Below are 23,511 nucleotides of genomic sequence, written 5' to 3'. Positions count from 1 at the left end.
ATATACTAAGTTATTTTTTATTTTTTTATATTTTTCATTAGTTATTCTATATATAAATATCTAATTTATTTATATTATTTTAAAAAAAAAATCCAAAAACTTCCCCTGAATCGACCTAACCACCAAATTGCTTCATTTTTCTCACCAAACCGAAAGAGACCATAAAGCGAATCTGATAACATTGATTTGCAGAAGAAAGCACCTAAAACCTGGAATGCATAATCCTTTGAATGCATGAAGAAGCATTGTTATAAGCAAGCTGAGCATGAACACGAAATGGCGAAAAAGAGAGAGCGTGTACGTGCATGCGCATAAAAATTTTTGGGGAAGTATTCAAGATCCACTATAACAACGGCGTAATAATTTTCACCATAGTTAATTGGGGTAGAGAGATATAGAGGGAGAGAGAGAGAGAGAGAGAGAGAGAGAGAGAGCATCTTCGATTATATTGTGGAGCCAGCCTTCCAAAGACTAACGTACAAAAAGCACTAATCTCGACACATCCAACATAGAGACAGCGGATTCTCGTCGGAAACATGAACTAATCTTGTTTGGGAAGTATAGTGGCATTTAGACTATCACCGTCCTCTCTCTCTCTGCAGAGACCAAGAAAAAGGATTCAAACAGGGCTTTTCCTACATATCAGACACAGACCAGAGATAGGCTTCCTGTTCCTTGGCGCGTTTCTCGTTTTGTTTCTTGAACATCTCCTTCTCAAAACCTGTGTTACACAAGTAGCTTAAACTTTAGAACAAAAGTCATATCCTTCTCATGGTTTTCATAGCCTTTTTCATTGTGATCTGTTCACATAAAAAGAAGGGAGTAATTTCTTTAAGAGAATCAATAGGGTTCCACATGGTATTCAAATGGCAATCCTGGCCAGGTTTTTCACCAAAAATGGAATACTTTTAACATGGCAAATGATAGTGGAGGGTTCATTCAATCATTTGGTAGACAAGTAAAAAAAATCTATTGAGCAAACAAAACCTAATTTCAGAAACCAAAAGGAAATTATGTATTCTCTGAAAATCCGAATGATCTCCCACATGAGGTGCAAGGACACCAAGGGATCCAGTTAGAATAAAACTAAAACACCTAGAGTTGTATTGCTATGCATGTATGAATTCATGTTTCTCAACCAGTAAAACTGAAATGATAGTTTTCAAGGAAAGAAATCAAACTCTTCTACGAAATAGAGAAATACTAAACAACAAGGAAACACAAAATTGTTAAACAAAAACAAACTAAAGATGGTAATAGTACAAACCATTGCTACGATCAACTCCATCCCAATGTCTTCCCGGTCTTATACCATAGCGGTTTCCAGGTGGATGAATTCCCCTTTTTAACCAACTATGACTAGGAATAGTTTGTGGTATGATAAAACCTGATTCCTTCATTTCCTCATTATTGCCAAGATCTTCTAGGACTGGCTCAGAAAGCTTCCTCTGGAATTAAAATGAAACTATTAGTGGCTGCTCCCAGTTTCAGTCATCCAAAAACACCAGGAGTAAGAGGAAGAACATAAACCTTAACCAAATGAGCCATTGGATCACCCCAATGGATCCTCTCCTTCAACATTTTATCAAGTTCAGGATCGTCTCTGCAACACAAGAACTTTATCAAACAAATGAAACTATAATTGCTCAGGAGGTGAACTCAAAAGCATCAAGTACTTTTCTTTAGAAAAATGGAAATGGATTTTTTCATTGAAAGGACATCAATATATTACCCGAAAGAGGATTTTTCTTTCAAAGAACATCAGTGTGGGCTTAGTTTTCCTTTTTGGGACACGTAAATAACATAAATGGACTTTAACACCATGGCAATTACAAAGAAAGAAATTAAAGGGGTAGAGAGTCCAATTTTTAATAGGAGAAATAACTAAAATGCCTTTGCCAGTTTGCCTACATATGCAGCCCAAATATATTAGTTCAGTTTGCGATTGAACCCAAATAATGTGATTATTAAAGAAACTGAATTTGCAAGTCCCAATTACATGGTAACTGTACAGATTTATGAAACACCACTGAAGAATGGAGATACATTAAGTGTAGGTCTATTTTCTCGAGAAAACAATTGAAGTGTACGTTTTGATGGATTCAGAGATGGCATAAATAAACTACAATCAAACAGATTATGGGAACCTATAGACCATTAGGCCATCAACATTCAGTGAAATGATGGATGGTCATGGAGAAGGACTGGGATCCACATACATTAGGAGGTGTCCCAATCCATGAATCCCATTCCCAATCCCTAACTGTCCATTTCATATATGTGCTATAGTTTTTCATCATCCACTCAACTATTGTATATATCTTCCCTAGAGATGATTGGCAACAAGTGAGTGATGACTAAGGCCCCATTTTGACGGCCCAACAATTCTATTAAGAAAAGTGTTTATTTGGAAATAAGTGAAAAGCAGTTTTCTTTCTTTTCTTTTTTTTTCTCCTTCCTTTTGCAGGGTTAAGGGCATTGTGGCAGAATTTTCTTCATAAGCAAGCATAATGACAAGGGCCGCACCCATGAGTAGTGGAGCAAACCCAGCTAAGCTGTTTCTCACTCCTAATTGAGCAAAGGAAATAATGGAGCCAGTTCCTAAAAATGGTCCGTCCAAAAATGGCCTAAGGTGTTCAGCCTATCGAGGAGCTCAAAACATCTTTTGTTATGGGCAGAGGCAAAATGTGGCAGCTAGCTGGGGGATTGATCAACAATGCCCCGGAGTAATGTAACAATAGAAGAATTTACAATTGCTATGGGATTCATAAATTGCTTTCACAGACACATACATGCTGCACATCCACACGGGCATGCATGTGTGTATGTATCATCTCACCATGTCCTATTTGATACAGAGAGATGCTCATCTGCACATATACACACGCATGCATATGCATATATGTGTTTATGTGTCATCACCATGTCCTATTTGGTACAAAGACCTGCTCATCTGCACATATGCACATGCATGCATATGCATACATGTGTATATGTATCATCATCGTTTCCCACATGGTACCTTGTTGGTACATCAGATCGGGTAAGGGTTTTGTCTTTTAGTATGCTAAAAATATCACAACCATATCATAGCAATTCAATCTTACAAAGCTCTATCAAATACACTAGGCAAGTTACAATGTACATACACATTAATAATTGTAGCCACACAATTTTACCTGCTCCGGGCAAATGGTTTATTCTTTTCTAGTTCCAGTTCCTGTTCTCTAGCTTCAGCTTCTCTCTTTTGAGCTAAGCCTTTGCCCCATTCCAACTTCTTTTCCTAAACAACAGAAAACGCAGATGAATTTTTTCCATTTTGATATGCAACAAGACTGGAAGTGAACCAATTCTCTAGTTAAAATGCCAAAAGGACTCATACAAAAAGTGATATCGTTTTTCTATAAATAAACAGAATGATGCAATCACCAAGTGATTTCTAAGCATAGTCTCCAAGTTCTAAATGTAAAGAATAAGCTTTTGCGGCAGTTCATGTCCTCAAATTTGGAAGTCAATAGGCACGAATCGATTCCTATTCAAAGTGAATCTCTTAACCTTATAGATTGAGCTCTAACTCAAAAATCTGAACAAACTACATTAAAGATTTCAAAGAAAAAACAAATTTACATAGTTGGATTATTGGGGTACTGGAGCTATTAAAAAGTCTGATCTGTATGTCCCTTCCTTTGCCAATGAGTCCACTACATACCTCCACAACCACTCTCATGAGGCTCTGTTAAAGCTTTTCGTCCTCCTTATACCAAGTCCACCCCATACTTGCAAGAATCTCCCAACCTGGATGATGACCCCATTCCAGAATCTCGCAAAGTGCTCCGGGAAAATGATCTTCAATGGATCTTGATTTTTTAAAATTTTTGGGATCTTGATCCCCTCAGAGATCTCGATCCCCACTGTTAGGGATCTTGATCGCCACCTTAAAGACAACGACAACAACCAAACTGATGACTTTCTTTTATAATACCCAGCTAGGAATGCAGTTATACTTCTAATATAGTTGCAATACTTGCTGGCTATAGATAAAGAGATCCCTATTTGAAATAGCATACATAGTCCCAGACTATATCCACTCGCTAAGGTTGGGAGCAAGATCCTCAAAAGGCTGGGATTGAGATCCCAAAAGGTCGGGATTAAGGTCCCCAAAAAGGTTGCGATTTGAAGGTCCTGACCCCTAACATATGCATTGCATGGATGGTGCTCCCAGCCATTGGGATCTTCAGTCTTTTCATGATCTCTAACAACTATAGTCCAATCCCAGCTCTCAAGAGGCATACTGGATCCTGGGCCCCTGGCTGACCATATGGTATTTGAAAATTTAGAAGATGACAAAGCTGAATCCCTTCCAAAAGAATTCATTTTGCAACCTCTTGATCTTCCAAAATAAAGTCACAGGCATCCTAACCAATGACATAAAATAGACCGGTAGATATGAAGAGTTGACTTAAACAAGGTAAAACAACGTCCAACGACTTCGCGGATCGGCTGGCGAAGGAGGGTGCTAGAAGATAGGGCGAGGCAGTTCAAACTAGGTCCACATTCTTTTTGCCTTTTTAGTTTTCCTCGTCATTGTACATCTGAAGGGGGGGGAATTATAAGCCCTATCCTAGCCTTATTTTGTAAATCATATTTAGGAGGGAAATCCTATTATTGTACAAGGGTTTTCGACGTTTTTACCGGGAGTCCCGTCTAGAGGGTTCTCCTGGAGAAACAATACATTGTAATTCCCTTTCTCAGCAATACAAATGTTAACATTATCAAAAAAACCAATCACCTAGTTATTGAGGGTTACTATTCGAAGTAGCCATATCCTATAACACCTGTCCGATACCATCTCCCACAATGCCTCGCAAGGTTTCCCACTACACAATAGCGGAATCCGAGATACTTGTTCGACAAGGAATCTGTTTGGCAACCAATTCAAATTCACCAAATCTTATAGTCTCACAGCTTCAATCTGACCGCCATCAAGGTAGTCTTGTTCATATTGATTGGCAGGCCAATGCTTCATCAATAGATCTAAGGAATAGCCCAAACGGTCCACTTGCCGGATCTGTGGTTCAGCAGAAATCAAAGTTTCATATGCATATTACGTATAAGAGATCACTGGGCTGCTGCTGCCTACAATCCTTGGAAAATATTTTACCCATGAATCTTCTTAATCACAGCCAAACCCATATAGTTGGAATAAGGCTCGGATGATAATGATTCTTCTGCCCTATAACAGGGAAAAGGAAGGGAGACAATGGATCACCCTAACGAATGCCTCTATTATTAGGAAAGAAAGAAAATAAAAGAATCATCTAATATGATGGAGAATGAGACTGATGAAACGTATGCCTGAATCCATCCTCGTCATTTATCTGCAAATCCATGCATCTATTTTCTTCCTGTTTTTTTTTTTGGGGAAACATTAACATGCATATATATCAAAATTGGATTGTGTACAAAGGAAATTCTTTTACTGCTCCCCCCTCTCTGAAACCTCCTTTAGTGTCTTCCCCTTTCCCCCCTCTCTACATCAACCACCAGCATTTAATAAGGCTGGTCAACCCTACAACATCTTCAAATCACCCCTCCTTTGCAGAAGTCACCTCAGCCAGACACCCTGACACTTCGAATGGCATTCTCCCGACTCCCTGTCTACAGGAAACGTTTAGCATTTTGACCCACTCCTTGAGTCATTTGACCCTTGGATAATTGCCTCCAAAACATTTTCCTCGGATTTAAGGCCTTAGCTTTTATATAATCTGTGAACTCTTGTCCACCAATGTCTCTACTTTCCTCCAAGCAATTAAGGTTTTTAATGGTTGAGAATTGATTCCTTATTGATTATACGTTGGAGAACACTCTCCTGTTCCAAGTCTTTCATTTCTCCTTCTTAGTCCATAGTCTAAAACCTACTCACCCCGTCATTTAGAAAGATCGATACCAGCTCCCAGTCAACCTTGGAAGTTCCTTATTTTCCATCCATATAAAGCTCGATTCTAAGAGGCGGAGGGCCTAAAACTACTCAATACGTATCAAGGAGAGTCAGGACATAGTCTGAAATAGGCTTTCATAAGGCACATGGGTGGCCGGCTAGGTATTGGGCTTCCCCTTCTGGAGATATCAGAGACATTATCATTTTTGGCAAGCGTAGGGAATTCGCAATGGTTCTACAAAGTGAATTAGGCTCCATTAAGCGAAATATCAATCAGGCCATGTCCATTGATAAAAGCAGCGAAACCGTCCATACTAGCAGTAAGTCTTACTCCCTCCTCTCATATAACCTCATAGAGCTTGTGTCTTATATATTAAGGAAGTGTCCAATTTGCTATTATATTCAACCCATTCCAAAATGACTCGGGCAGTCAGATGGTTCAGTCCATAGAGCAAACTGTAAACCCATCCCATCTGAATCCTGATCCAGCTTCTAGAAAAGTAATGGATATCAAAAATGCCCATTAAGACATGCTCCTTGACAAGAATGTTTCTGTGCCACAGAAACTCAATTCCCCCAGATGGACCTTTCTGCTAGGACAGCCGTACATTCTGCCAGCTTTCTCCCTCAATTGCTCTCAAGTTCGTTGCAGATTATCCACTTTTCTTTGTTTCTATCACTGCCAAAATTTGAGGTGTATATAACCTGACAAAGTATTTGTTGGACCTCTGCTTGAAGGAGTCCCAGGCCCCAAATGTTCCATGCTAAGACTTTCATTAGAATGGGGAGGGTTGAGTCGTGCCAAGGTTCACCTACAATACTGGGCATGAATGTAATTGGTTGCTCTGTCATAGTTGATACAGGAGGCCAAGTTCTTCAGTTACCACTCCAACATTCCTTCTGCTTCTTGGCATTTGATATAATTGCCTCTACAATATCCTCCATGCCCTCCTCATATGACAGGCCATAACCTCCACTACATCAGGCATTTTCTCCTCTGCTATCACTATTATTTACTTCTCCTCATGATCAGTGGTATGATAGTTTGAAGTATTATCATCAGTGAAGATGTCTCCCTCTTCTTCTTCGTCTATATCGGCCCATCTTTTGCCCCACCTTGAAGAGGGAACAACCAGTGGAGAGGTACACCCAGTCCCCAAGGAATTGACTGTAAAGCATGAACACGTGCAAGAAAACCCGCAGAAGGGGGAGACGAGCAACCAATGAATGCTGCCGCATAGACGTAACTGTTCCAGCAACCAAGACTGTAGATGAAATGCTTGTTTGAGGTTTTCCTAGAGCTTCACCCTTGTCCCATTTAGAAGCCTAGGAGAACTGTGGCCTCACAAAACCTAGAGTGGCCCTTTTAGTCCCTACAGACCTTGGAATAAATTGATCTGGGGCTGGAAATGAACAGATATAGCAAGAGACCAGGCCGATAGACACTGTTGCCATATCATTTTTCTGATCTTTCAATGTTCCCGAGTTTGGATTGCACTTCTTATCCATCACAGCTGATTCAGGTTGGATGAAGTTTCAACCCTTAGTAGTATTCTATGATTTCCAGAGCAGTCCAGCAAGAATATGTCCCACAACTTGGTTTAGGCTGTTGTGCAATGGTTTTGGAGCTGATCGGTAATTTAGGCTCGTTAGGAAGGCAAAAGAGTTAAAAGTTCTAGTGGATTAAGAGAAAACACATCCTCGGTTCGATCTCAATCTTGGGTGGAGAAAGTAAGAGGTGGAAAAGGGTCACTTTGGTCATGAGGGGGGGAACGCTGTCGAATGCACACACTACACGTTTCTGGGTTGGGATGGGGTATGATAAGCAGCAGTCCATTTTTGGCAATTGGATTAACTGGAATTGGGAAGACAAGGATAAATTCTAATTGTTTTTTTTTTTGGTAGGCACATTGAGATAACTCTCAAATAATCAAAATTATTTCCTCCTGGGGGACCTCATGCATCCTCTCAATCATTTGAGCTTGCCACACTATGGTGCAGGAGGATCCTTCAATCTCAACCATCTACCATTCCCGCATGTCCATTACCTGAATCCTAACTGTCAATTCAACTTGGCATGAGTCTGTGACAGTGGATTCATCATTTTAGGCCATCCAATGTCGGGTACTTCGATCCTAAATGCTCCTCTGATCAGATTTTTGCGTTATTTGGTAGCTGCAAGGATAACCAATATATCTCGATCCTAATGTGCTGAAGGAATCCGCATGATCTCTGCTAATTGGTCTGCGCTTTAGATTCTTGCCAGCAGGGCTGCTGACTGGGATCATCTTCCCCAAGCTGCCCGCACCCTGGTTTCCCCTGGTTCTTGATCCTCCGCAGATCTAGTTCCTTCTTTGAACAAGAGCCTTTTGGCCCTTCACCTAGTAACTACTTGCCAAACTTGAGCACCTGGAACCTGGACTTTTTTTATTTTTATTGGCTTCACTTACCCCTGAGGGTCATTAGGTTGGGACTGCATCAAGGCTAGAGGCATTAGATGAAGGGACCATGGTAGGTTGGTTTTCCAATATTGATATCCTTGGTCATAATCTCTTCTGTCGACCACAAAAAGAGAAACTTGGAACGGCGGAGGAAGGTTTGTATTCTGATTTGAGCTTCTCCAAACCTTTCTCCAACTATGGATTCCCAATCCACTTTCACAACCCAACCATCAGACCATACCAACTGCACTGAAAGCGTTAATATTCCAAGCATGCACTGGAATATCAGAGGCCCTTAATCCATACTTGTTTGCAGCATCTTAGCAAATTCAATATCTCCGAATGCCATTTCATTTAGAAAAACATTTAAATGATTCAATCTTTCTTTTAATGTTTCATGCAATTTCCTCTTTCGCATTTAAACAGTCTTCTCGCCGTTCTGTTTCCAAGGAAATGGCTCATTACACTTATTCAAACTCCAAAGCATTCGTATCATGTCTAAATGAACTTCAATTGTTCTCATAACTAAGACGTGATTATCCATTGAAGATGTTTAAAATCATGGGTACTAGAGGCGTGATCACCACAATTCATTGAAAGAAGTCCCAGAATAGATGGTTTTGCTGTAATGGTATCAGATGTGCATGTGCTCATAGCATATGAAAGATGAAACGCTTGTATCCTACTCAATGACTTGTTGAAAAGAGGAAGATCATGTTAAAATAATTATAAATAATGTATCACAGAACGTGAACAATTTGGATTAAGTCTGACAACATTTTTACATGAAATGACATGCCAAGATGCCAAAGATTTAGCAAAAGTTAGAAACATTTGAAACTTGGCTGTACCAATTCACAGGATTGCACTGGATGAGAAAAATATAACTACCGATTACTATTAATTTTGGTAGAGTTTCCTATAATAATTTTTGTTGCATGTTTATCCCTAAGCGACACCTTAATAAGAAGAATTACCCATAGCTACTACATGATAGTTCATTTTGTTCAGCAAAAATGAATAGTTTCCTTTAAAGTATATTTGTCTTTTAGTTTGTGTCAGGTTTTAATTTAGCTCGAGTCCAGATCAATTCCAGACATTGTTTCCAATTGGATTCTTTTAACCTAGGGATAGTGTTGGCTTGATGTCATTTAGATTTTCTCCAACTGGTTGCAGTCTGTAGTCCTGGAAAATCAGCTCTTCATCTCATCTCACCTCATGCATCCATGCTTCTCTAAGAATCCTAGCATTTGGGTAGCTGACATCCCCAGATAAGACCTTTGCTAGATATCATCTTCTTCACTGTGGAATGCAATTTCTATAATTTGCTTAAGGTTCAAAGCATTAAAGAAGGTTCGAGGCTCAAGACTCCATCAAAGATTGTGGTACAGTGGTCAACAGCGAGTATTGCCAACCTAAACCAAGCATTTGTCAGAAGCCTCAATGCCTAGTTCTCTGAAGATCAACTTCGTTGACTTCGGAAACCCTGATGGTTAAGCACGCCAGATCCAACCAGAACCAGAAGTTAACCACACTTATGTTGGAGCATTACTAAAATCGGCAACCTTCATAGAAAAGCTCACTTTGCACCCACACTCAACAACCTCCCCTTCCCGCCTCCCCAAAAACAAAAACAAAAGAAAGGGGGGGAAATCATAACACTTAAAAAACTAAGAGCCTCACTCTCCAATATAATAAAGGGTGAGAGAGTGTATTTCTCTTAAAAGTTCACACTTAATACATGATGCTCTATCACAAGCACTTTCAGGATACATTTGAACCATAAGCGAACAAGTAAAATTTTCCTAAGTTTCATTCGGCTTGATGTCACTAAAACAAGAAATCAGCTAAAAGAAGTTTCTTCAAATGCACTGTGAGACAATTCGTTGATTAATTTATATGCTAGCATGCACAGATAGAATGTAAAAGACTTTGATACCAAAGATTATATAGAAGTTTGGGCATAAAACGCTTTACCATAAAAGATTTATATCCCCAACTATTGTCTTCTACCAAACGGAATGTAATTGCAGAAGGGTAAACCAAATATTGTCTTGCTAGCCCACCCATAGAAAAACACAGCCACCTTCCTAATAGGTTCCATAGCAACAATGTCTATAAATGCAATATACATTTTAATACATACCTCCGGTTTTGGTTTTCCCTGCTTTAACTTTATATACTCCTCCATCGACACTTTTTTTCCTGTAGAATACAAAAAAAAAAATGTTACAATTTTCTAATAGCATAGAACACTGTAATTATGTCCTCAAACTCATTTTTCAACGAATTCTATCTTCCTAAGTGACAAGGAGTTCCTCATTTATGCCCACAAACTAACCCTCTTTATCACGATAAACAGGTTCTGCACCACGCCCACTTACAGAAGGATCCATCTGGGAGAACCTGAAAAAAGAAACATAGAATTAGAAAAAAAAAGAAAAGACATTTGAGAGCGATAAACAATGTGACTATAATAAAATCAAGACATAGAAAGAATCTCATTCAATATCCCTAGAGTTCTATAAAAATCTATAAACCATCTCTGAATGTTATATACACGTGTAAATTTGAAACAGCACAAATATGAATGTTTATGTTCTGGGATTCCAATGGGGCGCATCCCAAATAGATGTTAAGGATGAGACCAAAGGTGATCCGATCCACATGAAATCATCGATATCACCAGGACAGTTTAAATATTATAATTCAACCAAAACATAAAAACTATCAACTTTGAAAATTTCCTTGGCTAACAGACTTAAAATTTTAGAAATCTACACCTATAACATACCCATGACCAACTTATATTATATCAATTCCCTAGTGAGGCACATTTTTCCAAAGTCACCATGCAAACTTTAGGTCCTGTTTGATGTGTACAAAGTGCCAAGCTCAGAAACTGAAAGGCTCTACAGTGACAAGACTCTTGTTGATGATATCAACAGTTTTCTGCCAATTTGTCCAAAAAAAAGGCACAGTTCACAAAGGTGTCACCTTTTACAAAACACATTTTTCCACGGGCACAATTCCCTAGTGAGGCACATTTTTCCAAAGTCACCATGCAAACTTTAGGTCCTGTTTGATGTGTATAAAGTGCCAAGCTCAGAAACTCAAAGGCTCTATGGTGACAAGACTCTTGTTGATGACATCAATAGTTTTCTGCCAATTTGTCCAAAACAAAGGCACAGTTCACAAAGGTGTCACCTTTTACAAAACACATTTTTGCTCAATCACCAATAAGCCACCTCATACAGACAGCTTATTGGCAGGTCGAAGTAAAACTTAATTTAGATACCCATGACTAAATCCATAAATAGAGGATAATTATTATTAGGCCAAAGGGTAAGTCCTCACAGAAACCATTTAGACATTGCACTCAGGGGGATAAGGAACCCTACATGTTTTATGTGTGTAGATGTTTGTGAAAAATGATGCAAGAAATAGTGATCTAGGAGAAAAGGACTAGAACTACAATTTCAAAGGGGCATGGGTGCCATTGACATGCAAGAAGAATGTGGTTTAATTATGATAGGAAAAAGAACGCAGATATACATATCAAAGTCCTAAAGGTAAGGTACACAGAATTCTAGGACTCTTTGGCTTAAGAATGTGATCACACATATAATAATCTCAACAGTACACAAAGAGGTGTAAAAAAGAAGAAATGCTCTAAAAAAATTAATACAGAAGATTATGATAATATCAGCACAGTTTTGAAAACAACTACATTTCAGATCCGCGCACACCCCCCACACCTTTTTTTTTTTTTTTTTTTTGTTTTGGGGGGGGGGAGGGCGGGGGGGGGACTCAAAAGGTCAAAAAGTACGAGTGAGATAAAACCATAAAACCAAGTCAACCTCTTTTTATCTCAATCACAAAAACTTTTTTCTTTCCACTCACAAAAGTGACCAGGTTTTGGGTGTCTGCCTTCCCCATAAGGTATACAAAGCTCACCCTTTAGTATGTTTCTGGCAAGGTCCAAAATACCCTCAAAAGAGTGACAAGATGCATTTTGGGGGCTATCCATACCGGGCCATAGCTAATAACAATCTTAGGGATGAAGCCCTTGTAATTCAAAATGCGATACCCCGTGAATAAGATTTGGCAGCCTTCATCACTTGAAAAGTTACTCCTCCAGTGGATATTTAAATTTTATTTTGAGAAGGTCACAGAAGTACATATAGTTTGGTTTGCCAGACATAATGGCCCTGGTTCCCATGGCTTTCCCAAAGCTTTCTTCAAGGAATACAGAACTGTCACTATGGGAGAAGTAATGATGAATGTATTTGATGAGCTTAACAGGTAAAGATGAAGGGGATGAATGCAAGTTCCTTTCCTTAATCCCCCAAAGAGAGGAGGATGGGACCATTAAGGAACATAGCTTTAAGCCTTTCAATAGGTTCATGCAAAATTCCAGGTGGCATTAAAATCTAAAAGAATTAGGGAGGCCACAAACTTCATCTCTCTCCAAGCAACATGTAAATAGGCCTTTCGTGGCTCGAGGTATGTTGGACTGCAAACATCGAAGTAATTAAGTGTAATCTAGAAAACTGATCTCAAAATGGTCCTAGGGATATGTTGGTCGAGAGTATCATTGCTTGAAATATTGGGTGTCTAGGCAGGGATTTGGGGCAAAATGAATTGCGTTCCAGCATGTATGGAAAGAGAATTTGTTTCTTTTCCTAATGAAAACTAGTTGGATATTTTTGAGATTAGAGAGAGCAATTGATTGTCAAGGAGCAGTTGGAAGGTCAATCATAACCAAATTCATACAGGAATTAAAGAATGAATTAATTCCGTTGATGTTATTGAGGAGCATACTGAAGATGTGGGCTAGTCCCTCATACCCATGTTTAAATTTCAGAGCAGCATGCAGAGGAGAAGCTATGCCCAAGGGGATAAAAGTGTATATTAGAATGCAATTCCATTACATCAAATGACCTCATCATGAGAAGAAGCCAGAATCCCCTCAATTGTTGGCAAAATGTATTCCTGCTAGGTACCCCATGGGCTTGTGCATTATCAAGCAAAATTCCTAGAACCTCATGTATTATGGAAATCATGCTGCCGAATATCATATCTAATATCAACTATTGATACAAAGAATTCCCTCAATGTCATTCGATTACCACCCTCCATGTATAGATAAGAGGTTGAATAATTGCATATCAAACATATCAAATTAAGACATAAAGGAAGCTAGTTGTGTTCCTATGAAGGCAGACTCAGTGTATGATAGTTTGGCACACAGAGAGGATCCTAATAAAAAGCATTGTAAGGATTTACCTCAAGGACTCTTCTCTCTTCTTCTTCTCAATCTCCTTCTTGATTTCTCCTGCAATGAAGAGACCAGACCGTCCAGCTTCAGCCCCTTTCGGATCCTTTGCTTTCTTCCTTGGAGGAGAGAGATCAATCTCCTTAGACCCACCTCTCCTCGAAGGCGACAAGTCTCTCACTTCACCCCAGCCCCCATCTCTTCCTCCATGCAATTGGGATTGAGAATCTCGACATTTTTTATGAGGTGGAGATAGATCAGGAGAATCATGTCTTATAGTTCTGGATGAAGGAAATTGGGGAGAATTTCGACCCCTTCGACGAGGTCGAGACAAGTCAGGAGAATCATGTCTTATTGTTTCTGAAGAAGGCAATTTGGGAGACGGAGAATTTCCACCTCTTTGACGAGGTGGAGAGAAATCAGTAGAATCATGTCTTCGTCGAGGCAGAGACAGACTGGAGGAATCGTGTCTTCTTCTATTTGAAGATGGTGGCAATTTGGGGGGTGGGGAATCTCGATGCCTTTTGCGAGGAGGCAACAACTCAGGCGAGTTGTGTCGTTTTGACGATGAAGGCAATTGAGTTGAAGGAGAATTGCGATATCTCTGTCGAGGTGGTGATAAATCAGGTGAATCATGCCTCCTATTTGAAGAAGAAGGCAACTGAGGTGGAGGAGAATTGCGATATCTTTGTCGAGGTGGTAATAAATCAGGCAAATTATGCCTCCTATTTGAAGAAAAAGGCAATTTGCGTATAGAATAATTTCGATAATTTTGACGAGGAGGTGATAAACTGGATGATTCATCTTTTCTCGAGTGTGAAGGCAATTTGGGGGGAGAAAAATTTCGATCATTCTGGCGAGGAGGCGACAAATCAGGTGAATCGTGTCTTTGATTAGTTGAAGAAGGCAAATGGGGTGGATGGCGAGCTGGTGATAAATCAGGGGATTCTTCTCTAACACTTGAGCTAAGGGTTTTGGAATTGGGTTTTGAATCAGAGACAGAAACCCATCCACTCCCATCTGAAGATACAGAAAGATAGGGTTTCTTAGCACGAATTTCTTCCAGCCTCTTCATACGCTTAACCTCTATATCTTCGTCAACTTGGGGTTTCTCATCAGGACAATCCCCATCTTCTCTCTCATCATCTTCTTCTCCCACTTGTCGATGCCATATTGGGTCCTCATCCACAACAAGTACGCCACTAGGGCCGGTCTTCTTCTCTCTCTCCTCCTTCTTCTTTTTCTTCTTCTTCGTCTTATCCTTTTTGGCCTGGTCCGAGTCTGTGTATTTCTTGAGGTAGTCCTTCAGAGACAGAGAAGTCGAAACCGAAGTCATAAGGAGGGAGAAAGAGAGAGATGCCTGCTGGTGCGCTGGTTCTCACTTTTTTTTCTAGGCTTTTAATAAGATAGCGGGAAAATGGAGCCCAAATCCAAATGACGAGAGATTAGGTTCCAACCATAACGGGTACTGCGAGTAGCAGAGTTTGGTAATTGTTTCATGTCGGCCAGCCCGCACGAAACAATATGCGGTCTCAAGGTATGAAGCATCCATTTTAAGTTCACCTAAAAACCATTGAAACTAATGGCTCAAATATTTTTTTAATAAAATTGTTATTTTTAATTTTAAAAAAATATTTTTTCAAATATTTTTTTAATAAAATTATTATTTTTAATTTTAAAAAATATATTCATGATTTCATGTTAGAGATTACATGTCCTTTAAAATTAAGTCCAAAAGTTTATCTTTAAAATAGGTTTTTAGGAGGTGACTCATTTCTACATGGTCGCATAGAAACCATGTCATACCACAAATTAGGTGATCAAAAGTAAAAACTCTCTCGAGACAAGGGGGAGAGAGACTCTTTTTAGTGTCAACAGCCATGAGGACAAAGAGAGAGTGTGTGTGATTTGTGCAGCGGAACAAATGAAGCAACAATCCTCTCTACTCTTGAGTGTTGGCTGGTTTGGTTTTCTACTCGCAACAATCAAAGTGCAGTACAGTGCTACTAGCGAGTGATAATCATATTGGCTATGTGGTCTTTCAAAGCCTTAAAACCAATAGTCTTACTCACAGTGGGAGTTAGAGAAAGATTGAATTTGGGTGTTTAGCGCATTGGGGCTCAGATTCATATACCCCGAGTATTTGAGGCATTAAGAGTATACGTTTTGAGAGTCTGAACTCTAAGGAAGGTATAAGGGTCACCTCCCAATCAGGACTATATTGATTAAAATGTTTGATAGTTGATGTGATATACCAGGGCTTGGAGAATCCAATCGAGAATAATAGAACCCAAGTATTTAAAAGAATATTCGCCCTGTATGAAATGGTTGGCTCATGGGCCATGAGCCAGTATCCTGATACGAGATCATTCCATGGCATGTGCACCCACAGTCATATGGGGAAGACACTCTTCTATAGTATTATCTGACTTAGAAGAGCTAGTACGCATGTGCTCTGAGAGAACCCATATATATGAGTAGGAACATGTCCCACAGGGGTGCACCAGTAATCCATTGACCCCTGGTGACAGGAAACTCTGGCTTAGCGACTTTGATGTGACCAATTTATGTGTCTGTGCTATAGATTATGGAGCATAGGTCCATTGGGTCGGCTTGAAACACCGATGGAACGTCATTTAAGTTAGCTCAATGGAAGACTCCGACTAGTGTTATAAGTCTAGAGATCTCATTTACCTTTGGCCCATATTAATTTAAAATTGATGAGAAAATATTTTACATTGATGAAAATTATGTAATAATATTGAGAAATTATTTAGATAATTGTTTGAGATTTTTTCAGTTTTTTTTAAACAATAAAATATGATTTTCAAAATTGTTTGGCATAAATACCAAACAAGGGCATTCTATGGAATGCCACATAGATCCCAAGTGGCCATAGGGATACCACGTGGCACCCCCACCTCCCCACTCGTGGATAAAATCATGCTGACGTCATTTCTATGTGGGGACCTATTTGTCATTAATTCTTTTGTTGGTATTATGTTATAACATATTATATTGTTATTTAAAGTGTTATATATTGTTGTGACTTAAGTTTTATTTAAATCACATGTTTTGTTTTTTGCTCATATGTGTCATTTTTGGCATGTGTGAAGTCATGAAATTTTGAGAATTAATTTAATTCATATTATTATACTCATATGATTTAGTAGCATGTGAGTATATCTTATGTGGCACCACCTTATAGGCTTAACCCATATGAAACTTTAGTATTGTTAAAATCCTATTGGTGGTGTCATAAAATATTTTATTCATATGTGTGGATGTCCCATATTACCTTTCTGTCCATGTCTTTGTATTTTATTGACTCTCACAAATTATTCAAAAACCATGAGCATAAGTGTAAACATGAATTTGGATTTAATGATAAATAAAACATAGAGCTAAAGGCGTAAAGGTAAAATGACTATAAGCCTAGGTTTTAAGGAGTGAAAGGTGTCAAAAGCTCATCCATTGATCTTGCTGATAAGATATGGATGAGTGGCTTGGATAAAAGTCTCTCATGTGCCATTGATCTAAGGCATCAAAGATCAAGATCAAATCCATCTTTATGATCTATGTATAAAAGTATCTTATGTAATCAATTATAACCCTAACTTGAGTATTCACTTCAAAGAGAGAGAGAGAGAGAGCCTTTGACAAAAATGTGGTCACTCATGAGGCTATCTTCTTCCTTGAGCTTTCATTTGAAACTTTTCCATGGAGTAGTCCATCATTTATGTAATCAAGCCCATACTATTGTTTCATTAAGGTATTGATTTTTCTTCTCATATTTTTAATTCCTACATCATTTCCATTATTAAAGCTTGCTGTAATTCTTAATTTACAGTAGCTTTCTTCTTTTTTTGCCATGAAAATTTGATATTTGAAGAGTCCCAAAGCAATAGTGTAGTCCATACACATGGTATGTGTAGACTAGCTTGCTTACTACATGATCTTAAGTAGTTTCAACTTGATTTCTTAATCTTATTTTTTTGAAATTTTTACTGAGAATCTACAACTGACGAGAGATTTATTTCATCATATATGAGTATAAGAAATAGTCTATTGAGTTCCTTTTTTAATGTTGAAAAGTTTGGGTGGTCCTTTATGGACCACATGGTGTAGTTTCACCATAACTTCTTTATTTTGTGTAGCATCTCTCTCAAACTTTGAAGGGCTATTTTGATACATGTCTCTTTCATGATTTGATCCACATTAAGTGAAATAAATGTGATCATTTGCTTCCCATTGGATTGATCTCCTTGAGTTATTATTATCACACGTGTCTTAGATAATGTAACAAATTTAAGTTCTCAAAAAGCCTTTTGGCGGCCAGGGCATAAGGGGTTCGAACCATGGCTTCCCCATATATGTTTGCATGTTAATTTGTTGTATTTACAGTTATTAAATAGATTCATTATTGGTTAAATTGAGTATGTTGTGTGACTATTGAGATAGTTTTTTAATTTTGTTGTTTGAGCTTTAATGCTATGCATTATTGTTTATGCGAATTGAACTCTTATGGAATTATTATAATCAAGTGTATGATGTGTATGAGATATTATGATATATGATGATGAAGAATGAAGCTGAAATTATCATATATTTTTTATATAATGAAGAATTGCGAGTACAAGTCATGCAATATGTTGTAGAGATGTACAATGTGAATATTTGAATATTGTATTCAATTTAATTGAATTTTTGAGTAAGGGATTTGTAAGGGACCTATTAAGGTTGAATTTTATTATTCAAATGTGTATAAACCATGTTTGTAGGCTGAAATATATGTATTATGGTTTTGTATTGAGATATTCATTCATTACCCTTGAGTTTTTATACAATGAAAATTTTTTTAAAGATTGCATTTCTAGCTTATTGATCTTATACCACCAACAAACCAAAGTACAATGCGACTAGCAATAACTCATGTCTTTGATGCTCACACTAAATATATAAAGGGTGACTATCACTTCATCGCAGTGCAATGCGACTAGCAATAAATCATGTCTTTGATGCTCACACTAAATATATAAAAGGTGAATAGCACTTCATCTAAAGAAAAAAGTCATATCAGGCACTATTTTTATTATCTTTATCCCTTCATCTTATTAGATGGCAAACATGCTCGTCAAGTTACTCACAAGAGACAAATACCTTGAGTCAAAGAACAATCTCTCAATGCACCTCTAACAATGTCTAAGAACAACAGTAACAAAGTGGAAGGGGTGGTCCTAAACTTTAGCTTTTTACCTCCAACAATGTCTAGTCAAAGAACAAGCTCTCAATGCACCTCCAACAATGTCTAAGAACAACAGTAACAAAGTGGAAGGGGTGGTCCTAAACTTAGCTTTTTACCTCCAACAATGTCTAAGAACAACAGTAACAAAGTGGGAGGGGTGTTCCTAAACTTTAGCTTTTTACCTCCAACAATGTCTAGTCAAAGAACAAGCTCTCAATGCACCTCCAACAATGTCTAAGAACAACAGTAACAAAGTGGAAGGGGTGGTCCTAAACTTAGCTTTTTACCTCCAACAATGTCTAAGAACAACAGTAAGAAAGTGGGAGGGGTGTTCCTAAACTTTAGCTTTTTACCTCCAACAATGTCTAAGAACAACAGTAACAAAGTAGAAGGGGTGGTCCTAAACTTTTAGTTTTTTTTTTTTTTTTTTAGAAGTCAGTGGGGGTAATGGCACCCTACCTTTCTTTCATTAATGATAATAGAAACCTTTAGCTTTTTATCCACAAAGTGACCGTTCTTAAGACTTGAACCCGCACTTTCAAGACTTGAACCCGTACAGTGTGCTGGCTACCCAAGCTTTTTACCATCAAACCAAGTGACGGCCCAGAGTTTCTCCTATAAGTCAACTAAAAATATTAGAAGATATTTCGGACCACTGTATTTAGCTGCAATTGTAGTGGAATTATAATCACATAAGTATTCTTTTAGGTGCGCGTAAAACACATTTGTCATGCTGCAAAACATAGCTAGCCAACGATACTCGGATTACAATTCCAAATAAAGTGCAAGATTTTCTCTAAATTAGGCAATATATCGATAAAGTTTATTACGCGATTTCTTTTTGTATTGATGAATCATGAATGTCCGAAATTGTCCTATTTCAAAACTGAGCCGAATATTTGGTATTTATTTAAGGTTGGCACAAGCACTTTCAGATTAAACCAGCCTCATCCAAAGACAAAAAATGAACCTTGTTTTTTATTATAATTTTATTTAGAAATAAGATTAATCTGAGATTTGAGTTTTAGATTCATTTTTACAATCATAATTAAATAAAAAATATATATATATTGAATAAAAATATGGATTAAAGAAAATTTAGGGGTATTTTGATTATTTATATTTAAACTAATTTTAATAAATTTTATGCAGTTCTCTTTATAAAAATAAATCTATACCCAAAAATTCATATAAATATTTTATTTAAATAGAAATAAAAATAAAATATGAAATTTGGCCATTAGATATGGCCTTGTGAAATCTCAACCTTTCCCATCCGCATATTTCCTTTCCATTTATTTATAAATGCTTAATTTACTAAATTACTACAAATGTATAACTTTTATATGAATCGTGATACTTTATTTTCTTTCTTTCTTTTTAAATAAACTTTTATGTGAATCGTTATCAATTTTGGATTATTTCAGTAACATAGAATATACAAATCACGACCTCTTGCATTAGAAAGTTTTATAGAATCAAGATTTCTTGCATTAGCAAAAGTTGTAGAAATATAATGTTGACTTTTAAAATCAAATAGAGAAACTGCATTTAATTTTTTCATTGAAAGAACGTGGAGCTCAAGTTTTGCTTGCTAGTATATTATATATATATATATATAGAGGAAGAGAGAGTAGTTGTTCGATCGTGGATTATTCACTTCATGTGCTGTTATGGGCAAATGTGAAGGCCTTGTAGGAAGCTTTCATTTGAATAAACTTCCATTTCAAACTAATTTTATTTCTATTTTTCCTTTAAAAAAAAAAAAAGGAAGTGCACGACCCACTTAAATACTGCCTTTTTAATGTTTGGACAGATACAATTAAAATTGTTGTATTTTTCTCTGAAAAAAGAAATGCACGATCTCTCTCCGGCCATCCATGCTCCATTTAAATACTACCTATTTCATGTTTTGAACAATATTTTTTTCATATAATTAAATGTTTAACCAAAAGTTCATCACTTAAGTATAATTGGAAATTAGACTTACTAACTTTAATTAAAATATTTTAAAATTTATAATTGGTCTAGCAATGAAATAAATAAATAATATATCTAAAATAGCCTCAAAACAACTAAAACAATTATTCAAATTATTTTTTGCTCTTCTTTGAAGTCCTCATAGGGTTATCATTCTTCAGATATGAGTAAAAATTTGAAGGAATATGTCACTCCCAAAGAAAGTATTCATGGTTACTCATTGTGCCATAATCAACATGTCCATTACAATGCTCAAAGTCCCAATAGTTTTTTTTTGCTTGACAATTTTTGTGCTAAAAATTGCACTCCCTTAGCCACCTAATTTGGCTTATGCGGTATAGTTGTGACCTTTTTGTACCAAAGGTAAACGAGAGTTATCACATAGGCCCAAGCCTTAGTTCGGATCCATATTGGGTTAGCCTTTCAAAGATAAGGTCTGAAGGGTCTTGGCCATAGGCCTTGCTAGGCTGGGCGTCTAAGATACATAAATATAGAAAAAAAAAAAAAAAAAAACATAGTGCTAAGGCGAAGCGATCTTGTTTAGGCTCTAGCCCCAACCAGCCCTCCGACTACATTTTGCGGCCTTAGCTCTGTATTTTCAAAGGCAGGCCAGCCTGCATGGCCCTTTACTGTCTTTAACTTACATTTTGAAATTGTCACAGTTTATTCTATGGGAGATTTTCTTTGTATATGGAGGTCACAAAGAGATCATTTATCTTTTGTACATGGAGGTTACAATCATTATTGTCATTTAAATTTCAAAATGGGTGGTCGTAAGAGTGTCATTAAATAAATACAACTTCCAAAAAAAAATTCAGACTTCCTAACTCACCCCACCCCAAGCCATCCAGTTCGACATTTAATAAGTAGAAATGATTGTGATCTCCGTGTACAAAAAAATAAATGGTCTATTTATAAACACCTCATCAAAATCCACCTAATCTTTGAACTATTTTACAGTTTACCCAAGGTTTATTTTTCATAAATTTTAAAATCCATTAAAAAGTATATTTCAATAAATTTCCCTTCCCTTGTTATTGTTCTTCTTAGACATTGTTTATATTTTCATTTTCCGGTATGCTACCTGGTCCTTTTATTTTCGTTGACTGTTCGTGGAAGGTGGCTATGAACTCGTGTTTTTGTAAGAAAAGATGCTTGCCACGCAGAAAAAGCAGGTCCAACATGAAATCATGCAGTTTTCATCACTGCATTCAGTTAAAAATTCTCACCCAACTTTATATGTTGCTTATCTGAATTTATTTATTCTCAAATTAATAATTATGTTGATGAATGATGATGGTGGCGATGATGATGATAATGCATGTCTTCACCACGATCGTTTGCAAAAAAAAAAAAAGTTGAGCATGCTTACAAATTTAAATTTAAAGCTGGAATTCAAACTCGTATTGCTAATTCCACAATTAAATATCAGCAAGGTAATTTATTTCTCTAAACTGATAATTTTAGGGGACCATGTTGCAGAGGGATTTTGTATACGTTGGGGTTTAAATATATATATAAATACTGGGTATCAGATCGACCCTCCTCTGTACCGATCTTGAGGGATTCTCTTGGACCGACCCTATTTGGGCGGGGATGGGCTCAATTGAACTAACGAAAGAGGGAAAATAAGGGCTGGGTTGGGCCAACCTTGGCCCAGGCCCTTGTCAAACCTAGGTCCCTGAGCCGTGGTGGCCGGGCCCTGGCCTAGTACTCAAGCCCCATTTTGGGGTGCAGGGCCTAGTTTGTTAGGGCCGGGCAGATTGGGCCATGCTGGGCTACTCCCCTCATTGCAGGCCCTCCGACAATGTGATTTATTATGTGAGGGTAATGCTATGTCATATTCACAAAGTTCATATTATGCGGTGCACAAAAGAAAATCTGCCATTCGTTCACCTCAAGAAACAGCACAGATTGATCGTTAGTTCACTAGATAGTAGGCCACTGACCAATGGGGGATGAACATAGCATCTAAACCGTCCATTGGGGAGGCAGAGTGTGTATGACCCCTTTGTGTAGACAATGTGTTCCATATTATATACATCACTGATTTACAAAACGTAAGTGACTCGGATCGAGCAGTTCAAAAACTAGTATGGATCAGTGAATGGCGGTTTGGATTTCTGTTTACTGTACAGAAAAAATAATGAATAGGCAAAAAAATATGTAACAAAACAGCAGTGAACCGGCCAAAAACCTATTCAGATCGACAAATTAACGGTCTAAATTATCATTTTGTTGCAGAGAATTGTTACTCTTTTTAGACTAGGCCGTTTTTACATCAGCAAAACTGGAATTGGATGACCGACTCCCGTATCAGACCGCATCATTCCGTGCTTACCCAATGTTTTTTAAATCATTGATGTGCATCATTTCTACATTTCGTTGCATTTTGGACTATTGGGTAGACCAAAGACTTTGATGGAAACAGACAACCACATAACCGTATATAGTTAGTGACAACGTACCATATTTAATGGTGCTGCTGCGACTAGGATCCTATTGAATGTCGCATTCTCGATGGTGCCGGTTCAAATGAGGGGTTAAAAACAAAAGAAATCTAAAACAAGTCAATCTTATTCTTATAAGATTTATGGGTAAGAAGTCTTTTCCTTTTTCTATAAGAAGT

The 23,511-nt window shown here is 37.6% G+C and overlaps 1 protein-coding gene across 1 annotated transcript; it reads right to left on the bottom strand.

Annotated features, from left to right (window-relative positions):
- Window positions 1-318: 318 nt before the first annotated feature.
- On the bottom strand, window positions 319-15,051 carry LOC18429263 (pre-mRNA-splicing factor of RES complex protein). The gene is made up of 7 exons (XM_006838550.4): window positions 13,669-15,051; window positions 10,721-10,785; window positions 10,526-10,584; window positions 3,180-3,283; window positions 1,531-1,603; window positions 1,268-1,448; window positions 319-721 (listed from the first exon to the last, which is right to left on the bottom strand). The coding sequence occupies exons 1-7, from the start codon at window positions 14,991-14,993 to the stop codon at window positions 636-638; spliced, it is 1,893 nt and encodes a 630-aa protein (XP_006838613.1). The 5' UTR covers window positions 14,994-15,051; the 3' UTR covers window positions 319-635.
- Between the last annotated feature and the right edge of the window lie 8,460 nt (window positions 15,052-23,511).

This window comes from Amborella trichopoda, chromosome 3, assembly GCF_054954075.1.
Source record: "Amborella trichopoda isolate Santa Cruz 75 chromosome 3, AtrichopodaSantaCruz75HAP2 v2.0, whole genome shotgun sequence".
Taxonomy (NCBI): domain Eukaryota; kingdom Viridiplantae; phylum Streptophyta; class Magnoliopsida; order Amborellales; family Amborellaceae; genus Amborella; species Amborella trichopoda.
Note: the sequence above shows the minus strand (reverse complement) of the source record. Positions and strands in the feature narration are given on the sequence as shown.